This window comes from Bufo gargarizans, chromosome 2, assembly GCF_014858855.1.
Source record: "Bufo gargarizans isolate SCDJY-AF-19 chromosome 2, ASM1485885v1, whole genome shotgun sequence".
NCBI lineage: Eukaryota > Metazoa > Chordata > Amphibia > Anura > Bufonidae > Bufo > Bufo gargarizans.
Window position 1 is genome coordinate 603,911,632 of NC_058081.1, and position 13,802 is coordinate 603,925,433.

At 45.4% G+C, this 13,802-nt stretch overlaps 1 protein-coding gene across 1 annotated transcript in view; it reads right to left on the minus strand.

Annotated features, from left to right (window-relative positions):
* Positions 1-5,050: 5,050 nt before the first annotated feature.
* The window catches only part of ESAM (endothelial cell adhesion molecule), a 106,529-nt gene continuing 97,777 nt past the window's right edge, over positions 5,051-13,802 (minus strand). The window contains exons 5-7 of the mRNA XM_044281976.1: positions 10,039-10,161; positions 9,808-9,949; positions 5,051-6,799 (exon numbers count right to left, since the gene is read on the minus strand). Coding sequence (XP_044137911.1) covers positions 6,349-6,799; positions 9,808-9,949; positions 10,039-10,161 — 716 coding nt within the window. The 3' untranslated portion in view covers positions 5,051-6,348. The remainder of the gene's footprint in view (positions 6,800-9,807; positions 9,950-10,038; positions 10,162-13,802) is intronic.

Here is a 13,802-nt window from a genome sequence, read left to right on the forward strand (position 1 = left end):
AAAGCATTTGAAGATGGATCCGTCTTCAAAATGCTTTCAGTGTTACTATGGCACCCAGGACGCTATTAAAGTCCTGGTTGCCATAGTAGGAGCGGGGAGCGGTATACTTACCATCCGTGCGGCTCCCGGGGCGCTCCAGAATGACGTCAGAGCGCCCCATGCGCATGGATGACGTGCCATGTGATCACGTCATCCATGCGCGTGGGGCGCCCTGACGTCAATCTCTGGAGCGCCCCGGGAGCCGCACGGACGGTAAGTATGCTGCTCCCCCGCTCCCCGCTACACTTTACCATGGCTGCCAGGACTTTAGCGTCCCGGCAGCCATGGTAACCATTGAGAAAAAGCTAAACATCGGATCCGGTAATGCGCCGAAACAACGTTTAGCTTAAGGTCGGATCCGGATCAATGCCTTTCAATGGGCATTCTTTCCGGATCCGGTCTTGCGGCAAGTCTTCAGTTTTTTTGGCCGGAGCAAAAAGCGCAGCATCCTGCGGTATTTTCTCCGGCCAAAAAACGTTCCGTTCCGGAACTGAAGACATCCTGATGCATCCTGAATGGATTTCTCTCCATTCAGAATGCATTAGGATAATCCTGATCAGGATTCTTCCGGCATAGAGCCCCGACGACGGAACTCTATGCCGGAAGACAATAACGCAAGTGTGAAAGAGCCCTTAGATAGTGGAACACAAGCCAGAGACATTGAAGGCTTTCGGGCTCTATTGTCAATACTTATAACAAATACATTTTAACCTATATAACATGACTGACAACCATCAGAATATCCCCTATATACAGGTCCTTCTAAAAAAATTAGCATATTGTGATAAAGTTCATTATTTTCTGTAATGTACTGATAAACATTAGACTTTCATATATTTTAAATTCATTACACACCAACTGAAGTAATTCAAGCCTTTTATTGTTTTAATATTGATGATTTTGGCATACAGCTCATGAAAACCCCAAATTCCTATCTCAAAAAATTAGCATATCATGAAAAGGTTCTCTAAACAAGCTATTAACCTAATCATCTGAATCAACTAATTAACTCTAAACACCTGCAAAAGATTCCTGAGGCTTTTAAAAACTCCCAGCCTGGTTCATTACTCCAAACCGCAATCATGGGTAAGACTGCCGACCTGACTGCTGTCCAGAAGGCCATCATTGACACCCTCAAGCAAGAGGGTAAGACACAGAAAGAAATTTCTGAACGAATAGGCTGTTCCCAGAGTGCTGTATCAAGGCACCTCAGTGGGAAGTCTGTGGGAAGGAAAAAGTGTGGCAGAAAACGCTGCACAACGAGAAGAGGTGACCGGACCCTGAGGAAGATTGTGGAGAAGGACCGATTCCAGACCTTGGGGGACCTGTGGAAGCAGTGGACTGAGTCTGGAGTAGAAACATCCAGAGCCACCGTGTACAGGCGTGTGCAGGAAATGGGCTACAGGTGCCGCATTCCCCGGGTCAAGCCACTTTTGAACCAGAAACAGCAGCAGAAGCGCCTGACCTGGGCTACAGAGAAGCAGCACTGGACTGTTGCATGTCATTCGGAAATCAAGGTGCCAGAGTCTGGAGGAAGACTGGGGAGAGGGAAATGCCAAAATGCCTGAAGTCCAGTGTCAAGTCCCCACAGTCAGTGATGGTCTGGGGTGCCATGTCAGCTGCTGGTGTTGGTCCACTGTGTTTTATCAAGGGCAGGGTCAATGCAGCTAGCTATCAGGAGATTTTGGAGCACTTCATGCTTCCATCTGCGGAAAAGCTTTATGGAGATGAAGATTTCATTTTTCAGCACGACCTGGCACCTGCTCACAGTGCCAAAACCACTGGTAAATGGTTTACTGACCATGGTATTACTGTGCTCAATTGGCCTGCCGACTCTCCTGACCTGAACCCCATAGAGAATCTGTGGGATATTGGGAAGAGAAAGTTGAGAGACGCAAGACCCAACACTCTGGATGAGCTTAAGGGTCCATTCACACGTCCGTTGTTTGTTTCCTGATCTGTTCCGTTTTTTGCTGAACAGATCTGGACCAGATCTGGACCCATTCATTTTCAATGGGTCCTGAAAAAAAACGGACAGCACAATGTCCGATTTTTTTTCAGGACCCATTGAAAATGAATGGGTCCAGATCTGGTCCAGATCTGTTCAGCAAAAAACGGAACAGATCAGGAAAGAAACAACGGACGTGTGAATGGACCCTAAGGCCGCTATCGAAGCATCCTGGGCCTCCATAACGCCTCAGCAGTGCCACAGGCCGATTGCCTCCATGCCACGCCACATTGAAGCAGTCATTTCTGCAAAAGGATTCCCGACCAAGTATTGAGTGCATAACTGAACATAATTATTTGAAGGTTGACTTTTTTTGTATTAAAAACACTTTATTTATTGGTCGGATGAAATATGCTAATTTTTTGAGATAGGAAATTTGGGTTTTCATGAGCTGTATGCCAAAATTATCAATATTAAAACAATAAAAGGCTTGAACTACTTCAGTTGTGTGTAATGAATCTAAAATATATGAAAGTCTAATGTTTATCAGTACATTACAGAAAATAATGAACTTTATCACAATATGCTAATTTTTTTAGAAAGACCTGTATAACACATGACTGCCGGCCGTCACAATGTCACATTTATCTGGATCTCCAGTCATTTCATACCTAGATTGTGAGCCCCTTTGGGGACAGCTCGATGCTAATGTCTGTAAAGCGCAGCAGAATATGTCAGCGCTATATAAGTGCATAAATGATAATAATTTTAAGATGCAACAGATACTTTTGAATATATTCTGCCATCTGCTGAATGATCTGACAAACTGCACTTTCCATTGATAATGGATGTATTACTGGGAATGTAGGAATCTGCCACAATAACGCACCTGGAACTGAGCCCCTCATCCACGTTGGGCACGATTTGTGGTGGGGAGTTGTACCATGGCTCCTGAGCAACAAATCTGCCTGATTATGTGGTGATATGGGGGTGGGGAATATACCTCTGTACAGAACCAGACAGACTCACCAATCAGGAGTCTGGTTTCCAGTCTTGGAATATACTTAGACACCAGTGACAATGGAGACAATTATAATAGCTTTAATGAAAAATTAATTTTAAATATTACAGCGGAATAACTTGGCATCACTGAGAGCGCTCACCGCACCATCATATAACATCACACATCATATAAAATAACAGCCGGCTCATTCGGCTTTCTCGGCGGCTTTGGTTTCATATCTGTTCTGTACAATTTCATAATAAAAATACACAAAGTAACAAAAGAACATAAATAAGGACGCAGGTCATGTGATCACCGGTTCACTGCCACTGCTGGGCGAGATCCTGATCTGTGAGCGAATACTGCGCAGTCTGGTAATAAAAGAGAAACAGCAAATGCCCCCTAAGTAGTAAAAGCGTCCTGAAGGTCATCTTACCGAATAAAACATGGGGTCGGGGCAGCACTGCAAGGCTTTATGTTCTTAAAGTTTAACTGATTGAATTTGGTGGGGGGCGCTGTTTTATTGGTGTCTATGGCTTTATTTGCCTGTATCAACATGGTGAAAATAGGTATTGCAAGTGATAAAGTAGTTGTAGTGATTTTATAACATACAGTTCTCATCATTTCATCAGTAAGAAAGACTTGCAAGACAGAAATATAACAAAGCAACTCTCCTAATAGGTGATCCTTCCCCTTTAAACTGTTACCTGTTGGCCTGCAGATGGATTTCCTGCAATGGGGCTATAAATTGTGCACACTGTATAATAGAACGATTCCTGCACCGGTGCTGATCAGGACTCCTATCCCACTACAGATACGGCATGTGGCCCCAACTGCCAGCACGCTACCTCAAGGCTTACCAAAACAGCAATTCATTCAAGACTTTCTGTTGTCATGGAAACCAACGTCTCGTTCACATACCATTACATTTTACTGAAATTTTATAGAAAATAATCTCCAGGGACTATGTGCTGCTAGGCCGTGTATTTCAGCTGATCATACGTGATACTGTCTGCTGAGCTTCTGTATCTAGACCCATCATGTGTGATACTGTCTGCAAAGCTGCTGTATCTAGGCTCACTGTGTGTGATACTGTCTGCTAAGCTGCTGTATCTAGGCCCATCATGTGTGATACTGTATGCTATGCTGCTGTATCTAGGCCCATCATGTGTGATACTGTCTGCTAAGCAACTATATCTAGGCCTATCATGTGTGATACTGTCTGCTAAGCTGCTGTATCTAGGCCCATCATGTGTGATACTGTATGCTATGCTGCTGTATCTAGGCCCATCATGTGTGATACTGTCTGCTAAGCAACTATATCTAGGCCTATCATGTGTGATACTGTATGCTGAGCTGCTGTATCTAGGCCCATCATGTGTGATACTGTCTTCTGAGCTGCTGTATCTAGGCCCATCATGTGTGATACTGTCTGCTAAGCAACTATATCTAGGCCTATCATGTGTGATACTGTATGCTGAGCTGCTGTATCTATGCCCATCATGTGTGATACTGTCTGCTGAGCTGCTGTATCTAGGCCCATCATGTGTGATACGGCATGCTAAGCTGCTGTATCTAGGCCCATCATGTGTGATACTGTCTGCTGAGCTGCTGTATCTATGCCCATCATGTGTGATACTGTCTGCTGAGCTTCTGTATCTAGGCCCATCATGTGTGATACTGTCTGCTGAGCTGCTGTATCTAGGCCCATCATGTGTGATACTGTCTGTTGAGCTGCTGTATCTAGGCCCATCATGTGTGATACTGTCTGCTAAGCAACTATATCTAGGCCCATCATGTGTGATACTGTCTGTTGAGCTGCTGTATCTAGGCCCATCATGTGTGATACTGTCTGTTGAGCTGCTGTATCTAGGCCCATCATGTGTGATACTGTCTGCTGAGCTGCTGTATCTAGGCCCACCATGTGTGATACTGTCTGCTAAGCAACTGTATCTAGGCCCATCATGTGTGATACTGTCTGTTGAGCTGCTGTATCTAGGCCCATCATGTGTGATACTGTATGTTGAGCTGCTGTATCTAGGCCCATCATGTGTGATACTGTCTGTTGAGCTGCTGTATCTAGGCCCATCATGTGTGATACTGTATGTTGAGCTGCTGTATCTAGGCCCATCATGTGTGATACTGTATGTTGAGCTGCTGTATCTAGGCCCATCATGTGTGATACCTTCTAAGTTTACCACCAAGCACTACATTCCCCCATCATGAATTATTATGTAAGGAATCAAATGGAAGCAATAATGAAAGATTAGGAAAACGATGGCCGCTGTCCGGTGAGTTGACTTGCAGACAATGTTCTACTCTGTAAATTCTATCTGTGAATCTGATATAGGCAAAAACCCAGAAATATGTGACCTGGAACTCTTCAGCTTTTGTGACACTACAACGCCCAGCAGTTCTGTCAGGGAATGCTGAGAGTTGTTGTTTTTGAAACATCTGGAGAACCAAAGATGCAGAACACTTCAGTATAAAGGAGGGCTCGGCATTAAATTTTATAAGCAGGGGCGTAACTATAATTCATGGGGCCACATAGCAACATAAAATGGGGGCCCTACCACCTAGTGTAATAAATTAAAACAGCAGCATAAGTGGCAGAAATGATGGGTATGTATAATAGCACAATTTATGAGAAAGCCCACATTATAGCAAAATACACCATATTGTTATTCCCCACAAAAAAGGTACAAAGTTCTTGCAACTGATTGTCCCACCAACCTCTGGGGATTACTATACATCTCCATGACCTGCATGGCTCCAGGTATTGTCCTCTGGTAATATGAAAGGTCACCAAGGACGATGTGGTGGAGACCATTATGATCATCACCTTCTTTCTAACCGATCTGTGAAAAATAATAAATTTGGACCATGTTTTAAAGAGACCCTCTGTCCAGGACGGGCTCCTTTAAGATCAGGTCTTCTGTATAATGTGCAATATTAGAACAAGGCAACCAGAAGACAGTATCCAGTGGCATGACTGTCATCAGCTTCATTTCCGATTTACACCGCGCTGTCCAGTGCATTATGACGCCATAAACTCAAAGCCCAAAATCAGAAAATGATGTGATCAAAAAATTACTTCTCGAGACCAAACTTTATAAAATCCACGATGGTGGCAAAGATATACTGAAGATATTATAAAAGAAAGGGGCATCAATAGGAAAACAACACGGTATATGGCAGTGACCCGGAGTATGTCCCACGCCTCCGGACTGGATGAGATGGTGATGGAGTATATTTTGCTGGCAGATAACATGGTGGACAGATGTTGATTCCGAACATTTCATAACTGATGGCAGCAGAGTCCTGTAAACATTCAGTCCTGTATAACAATGTAGATGGTTTACACCAGAGAGCCTGCCTGACTCTGAGCGGGCACCATGACTGGCACAGCCCCCATCCGCACCAGGTTGGATGGAGTGACTCCAGATGGGATGTTTATCTCCTTCCTGGGGAGCTCTGGCTCCACGCCGTTGGTCTTTGGCAGGGTGCCCCGGTTTGTTGGCATGGCTGTGCTGTAGTAGTTGCCATTGGATGGCGCCATGTAGGTGGGCAGTGACTGACTGGACATGCTGGGGGTGGGTGTAGTAACTCTGCCATTGACATAGGGTGGTCTGAAGCCGAGGTTGCTCCCTGTGGCGGTGTTAACAGACGTGGTGTCAGAAGGTGATTTGGGTGGGTACGGCTTGTGATCTTGGTGGCTGCTCAGGGAGGATAAGGTGCCATTTTTATACGCCAGGCCGGAATCATTGCCCTTGGGCCAGGGGAGAGTCTTTGGAGCTGGGGCATCCTCCCTGCAAATAATACAACGCATTAGTCTGGGAGAATGTAACACCACTATTCAATAACTTCATATCTGCATGTAAAGTGGTTGTCCAGAATTAGAAAATCACGGCTTCTTTCTTTTAGAAACAGCACCATGCCCATACACAGGTTGTGACTGGTATTGCAGGTCAGGTCCACTGAAGTGAATGGGGCAGAGCTGCAAAACCACATACAACCTGTCGACAGGTGTGGCACTGTTTGTGGAAGAAAGCAGCCATATATATTTTTTTAATCCTGGACAACTTCTTTAAGAAAGTGCCTCTCTAGACCCCGACTGGGGAACACCACCCCTACCAGGATAGTGACAATACCTTTAGGTGATGCCACAACATGGCTGTTATTTGTATCTGTTTGTGGGAAAGCTGGGTGACTATAGGCAGTGTTCCTATAGAAGGTGCCACTCAGCTTTCCTAGAGTCCTGAACAGCAAATCAGTCTAAGGCCTCATGCACACGACCGTTGTGTGCATCCGTGTCCGTTGTTCCGTTTTCCGTGATTTTCTACGGACCCATTGACTTTCAATGGGTCCGTTGAAAACTCGGAAAATGCACCGTTTGTCATCCGTGTACGTGATCCGTGTTTCCTGTCCGTCAAAAAAATAAGACCTGTCCTATTTTTTTGACGGACAGCGGTTCGCGGACCCATTCAAGTCAATGGGTCCGTGAAAAAACACGGAGGCACACAAGATTGTCATCCGCGTCCGTTATCCGTGTCCGTAGGCTACTTTCGCACAGACGGATCTGCAGATCCGTCTGCATAACAGCTTTTTCAGATCTGAGTTTTCACATCGTGAAAACTCAGATCCAACAGTATATTCTAACACAGAGGCGTTCCCATGGTGATGGGGCCGCACTGGCCACCAATAAATGTAATACTGGGGAGGGAGGGAGGGGGGCCGCACTGGCCACCAATGAATTTAAAACTGGGGAGGGAGGGGGGTCTGGCCCCCTGCTGCCTGGCAGCACCTGATCTCTCACAGGGGGCTATAATACGCACAATTAACCCCTCAGGTGCGGTACCTAAGGAGTTAATTGTGCGGATCACAGCCCCCTGTAAGAGATCTGGTGCTGCCAGATAGCAGGGGGCAGTCATGTACACAGTTCTTAGTATATTCTAACTTGAAGCGTCCCCATCACCATGGGAACGCCTCTGTGTTAGAATATACTGTCGGATCTGAGTTTTCACGATCTAACTCAAATCCGATGGTATATTCTAACATAGAGGCGTTCTCATGGTGATGGGGACGCTTCAAGTTAAAATATACCATCGGATTGGAGAAAACTCCGATAGGGACTCCTGACTTTACATTGAAAGAATGTTTGCAATTGCACCATATTGTGTCAACGTCAAACGGATCCGTCCCCATTGACTTGCATTGTAAGTCAGGACGGATCCGTTTGGCTCCGCACGGCCAGGCGGACACCGAAACGATTTTTTTTTAACTTTCCTTCATGTCTGCTGATCTTCCAAAAATCAAGGAAGACACACGGAAACAAAAACGGATCACGGAACCCCGTTTTGCGGACCGTGAAAAAATACTGTCATGTGCATGAGGCCTAAGGCTACATGCACACGACTGTTATGTGTTTTGCAGTCTGCTTCCATGTGCGTTCCGCAATTTTGCGGCCCTATTGAAGTGAATAGGTCCGCATCCAAGCTGCAAAAACTGCGGCTCGGATGTGGACCACAACAACGGTCGTGTGAATGAGGCCTCTATTTTTTTGTGGAATCGAAATATGAACATAAATGGAATGCACACGGAGTAACTTTTTTTTTTGCGGAACCATTTAAATGAATGGTTCTATATACGGTCCGGAATGGACACGGAAAGAAAATATGTTTGTGTGTATGAGACCTAATTATCCAGCAATGTGAGAGCAGAGGATTTATGGCTATAAGCTTGGAAGATTTAGCCTTCAGGATTCTAGGAAAGCTGGGTGACAACACCTGTAAGGTGGCATAATGGCAGCCATTGGATGGCACACAGTTTTCCTACTAATAGATGAATAATCAGTTCACCCATTTAGGAGTTCTCTTTGTGACATGACAATGATTGGCTGCCATCTCTAGAGAGGCTCTTATCCAGCTTTCCCAGGATCTTAGACAGCAGACCTGCCTAGCTTTCTAGCAATCCATCCTTTAGTCTACTTTCACACTTGCGTTCGGTGCGGATCCGTCTGGTATCTGAACAGACGGATCTGCACCTATAATGCAAACGCTTGTATCCGTGCAGAACGGATCCGTCTGCATAACATCTTTTTCACATTGTGAAAACTCAAATCCGACAGTATATTCTAACACAGAGGCGTTCCCATAGTGATGGGGACGCTTCAAGTTAGAATATACTAAGAACTGTGTACATGACTGCCCCCTGCTACCTGGCAGCACCCGATCAGGGGGCTGAGATACGCACAATTAACAGTGATGGAGACGCTTCAAGTTAAAATATACCATCGGATTGGAGAAAACTCAGATCCGATGGTATATTAATAGGGACTCCTGACTTTACATTGAAAGTCAATGGGGGCGGATCCGTTTGCAATTGCACCATATTGTGTCAGCGTCAAATGGATCCGTCCCCATTGACTTGCATTGTAAGTCTGGACGGATCAGTTTGGCTCCGCACGGCCAGGCGGACACGAAAACGCTGCAAGTTGCGTTCGGGTGTTCGCCTGCTGAGCGGAACGGAGGTGAAACGGAGCCATACTGATGCATTCTGAGCGGATCCGCATCCATTCAGAATGCATTGGGGCCGTATGGATGCGTTCGGGGCCGCTTGTGAGAGCCTTCAAACGGATCTCACAAGCGGAACCCCGAACGCTAGTGTGAAAGTAGCCTTTATCCTGCTGTATTACCAGGTAGATGTGCTGTTCGGGATACTAGGAAAGCTGGTACATGTTTAAACCATGTCATAAGTTTCATGATCAGATGAAAATGCCCTTTCATTTGACAGAAATTGTGGAGAGGAATATTCTTACTTGATGTCATTCTCGATTTCATCCTGTGCGGCTTTCTTCCCTCGTCGGTACAGGTAAATCAATACCGTCGCCAGGATCGCCAGGCAGCAGAGTCCAGCAATCGACCCCACGACCGCCCCAATGATTATCGCTGTCCTGGAAACTGCGGGGTATCGGTAATGGTCAATATTAGCGCCTCACCAGACACGCAACTCATCAGGGGCATTAATGGCTCCTCACAGCCACACTCACCTGACTTCACCTCCATAGTGATGCTACACTCAGAGACCCCAGCGGTGTTTCGAGATGTACACACATACATCCCGGTGTTGTCTGCTGTAAGATTGGTCAAAGTTAAGGTCCCTTTCACAGCATCTGCAAATATAAATACTACATGTTAAGCAAATGATTATAACAGTCATTCACAGCAGCACAGAGCATTTCAGCAGTGATATAGGGGCGGTCAGTTACCTATAGAACAAGGGTGCATATGGCAGGAGCAGAGTCATCATGTAAGGAGGGGAGTGGAGACAAGTCAAAGGAGTCACACAGGGGATTACATAGTGGAATTAGCAGGGCCCTCTTACCAGCACAGAGTATTTCAGGAAATACATGTGTTGGGCAGTGAATTATTCTAGACAATTAACATTTTTACCTTATGTAAATAACGCTCCCTAACATCGGGCTTCGCTCCCTCAGCATTTTCAAGATCTTTGTTTGCTGTCAGTTGAAGATGTCCCTCAAAAAATATTCTACAGTTCTCAAACCAGCGCAGGGATCTGAATACTTTTGCAATCAGATGTAATTAGATATTTTGTATAGCCACTGTTATTTAACCCCTTCAGGACACAGCCATTTTTCACATTAAAAACCCAGCCTTCGGCTACATTAACACGAACGTATTTTTAGCTTCCGTGTCCGTTCAATTTTTTTTGCGGATTGGATGAGGACCTATTCATTTCAATAGGTCCGCAAAAAATGCATCCATATGTCCATTCCGCAGCCACAGAAAAAATTATAGCGCATGTCCTATTTTTGTCAGTTTTGCGGGTAAGGATAGGCATTGTTACAATGGATCCGCAAAAAAAACGGATCCGCAAAAAAAAACAAAAAACGAATGCCATACGGAATGTGTGCATGTAGCCTTAGGCCTAGTTCACACGAACGTTTTTTTTTTGCGAGTGTACGGGCCGTTTTTTTGTGTTCCGTATACGGTCCGTATACGGAACCATTCATTTCAATGGTTCCGCAAAAAAAACGGAATGTGTTCCGTATGCATTCCGTTTCCGTATTTCAGTTTTTCCGTTCCGTTGAAAGATAGAGCTTGTCCTATATTTGGCCGTAAATCACGGGTCGTGGCTACATTAAAGTCAACGGGTCCACAAAAAAAAACTGACAACATACGGAAATGCATCCGTATGTCTTCCGTTTCCGTTCTGTTTTTTCTGAACCATCTATTGAAAATGTTATGCCCAGACCAATTTTTTCTATGTAATTACTGTATACTGTACATGGCATACGGAAAAACGGAACAGAAACGGAAACACAACGGAACAACGGATCCGTGAAAAACGGACCGCAAAAAACTATAAAAGCCATACGTTCGTGTGAACTAGGCCTTAAATTGTTAGACGGGTTCTACTGGGGGCTGAAATGCCATAAGTGTGGATGTAAACTGATGTTCGAGTATACTGCAGGGCTCAGAAGGGAAAGACCACCTCTTGGCTTTTGCAGCAGAGATTTTGATGGTTTGGTTTATAGGCGCTAAAGTGCTTTTGCACAGCCTCTGGGGTACAAGTACAACCATTTTCTGACAACCGTACTTTATATTTTTCTTCACTTGATGAAGCTGTGTCAGAACGTATTTTCTGTGGGACGAGTTGCCATTATCATTGGTTCTGTTTTGGCTACATACGACTTTTTGATCACTTTTTATTTAGCTTTTTAGAAAGCAGGACAAAGATAAGGCAGGAACTGCCTTTTACGTTTTGTTATTTCGACGTACACCGTGCGGGAAAAGGACATGTTCCCTTTAGGGCTCATTCATGCGGCCGTAGCCGTATTGCTGGCCGCATACAGCGGGTCCGCAATACACAGGGCATCACCGGGTGCATTCTGCATCACGGATGCGGACCCATTCACTTGAATGGGTCTGCAAATGCGGAGATGCGGTGCGGAACGGAACCCTACGGAAGCACTACGTGGGTTCCGTGCCTCCGCACTGCAAAAAGATAGAACTTGCTCTATCTTTTTGCGGAACAGACGGATCGCAGACCCCACCTGTTTTCAGGTGTAAAAAATAGTAAGTTTGCGGAAGCCAAAGTCCCGGCTTCCACTATGTCCCCATCACTTCCAAGTGATGACAGTATAAAAACGCCCATGTAATAAAATGTTGTCACGCGAGCAGTTAAAAAGTCGTAAAAAGAAGTTTTGCAACATTTTCTTTACCCAAAAAACGGCCATGACCCCCATTGATGTTAATGAAGTCACAAGCGACTCGCCTCCAACAAGTCACAGCTCTAAAATAGTCTTTAGACTTTTCTGCGACTTGGAGTTGCGCCAAACCCTAAACCTCAACATCTCCTAGTAACCATCAGATCAGTGTATGCCGTCGGTCAATGATAAATAGTGTTGAGCGAACTTGCGATTTGCAAGTTCAGCTTTCGGTAATCTAAGAATTCCGTGATGGATTCCGTTACCACGGACCATAACGGAATTCTATGATGGCATGCACTACGGAAGCCTATAAGAGGCATTCCGTATTGCATTCAGTCATAATAGAAGTCTATGGCCAGCAATATAGGCTTCCACGGTGCATGCAGTCATAGAATTCCCTCATGGTCCGTGGTAACGGAATCCATTACGGGATTCTTAGATTACCGAACGCTGAACTTGCAAATCAAAGCAGACACATGCTGTGCAGCTGCTGCTGATGGATTTAGCTCACAGAGCATTGTCTAGACTAGGAACAATTGCATCTAGTTCTCAGCTAAGTGCAGGACTAGCTATGTCAGGGTTTTCAGCCCCTGTGTGTGAGCAAAGGTGTTCTTACCCAGTCAGGAACATACTGGGGCTCCATAGCAAAACTTCATATGCCCCTATCCCGAATGAGATTTCCGCCAAATTGTACGATTTTTTCAATTGTGAGAAAAAAAATGTCATGCTCCGCGTCACCCACTTTAACCGAATTTTTTGTCAGAAAAGTGCAACAGGTGCTTTATTAAAGCTTCCGCTCACTAACGAGTGCTTCCGTGGGGTTCCGTTGTGCAAAAAAATAGAACTATCTTTCTGCAGAACAGACGGATCGCGGACCCCATTCAAGTGAATGGGCTCACGATCCACCTGCGGCTGCCCTACGGTCGGTGCCCGTGCATTGCGGACCGTGACAAGGCCAGCATACAGCCTTAGGGTATGTTCACATGTGGGGTATATGCTGCATATGTTCCTTTCTGTTCTGATTTGTATGTAGAAAATCCAATGCATAATACATTAGCAGCAAAGTGCACGAGATGAGATTTTACAAATGTAGAAAGAAAAAAAATCCACAGCGGACACCGCACCTTGACCTGCCAATTTATGGCAGTATGCCACTTTATAGGACTGAGCTGCAGTAACCAGGCACATTTACTAAGGGACTTGCGACTATTTTAGGTGTAAAATAGTAGCAAGTCCCCTTCTCTAACGGGCCGTGTGACAATATATGGTTGCTCGGCCAGTTTTACGTTGTGTCCGCCAGTCGGGCGTGACAGGGACAGAGTGTGGGTGTGTCGGGGGCCGGGACACCAGCCCTGGAAAATTTCCTAACATTAACACCTGGAAACAGGAGCAAATGTTAGTGAAAAAATAATCCAGCCAGGTTATAAGGCCCCCTGCACACGACCGTTGTGTGCACCCGTGGCCGTTGTCCCGTTTTCAGTTTTTTTTCGCGGACCCATTGACTTTCAATGGGTCCGTGGAAAAATCGGAAAATGCACCGTTTTGCAGCCGAGGCCGTGATCCGTGTATCCTGTCCGTCA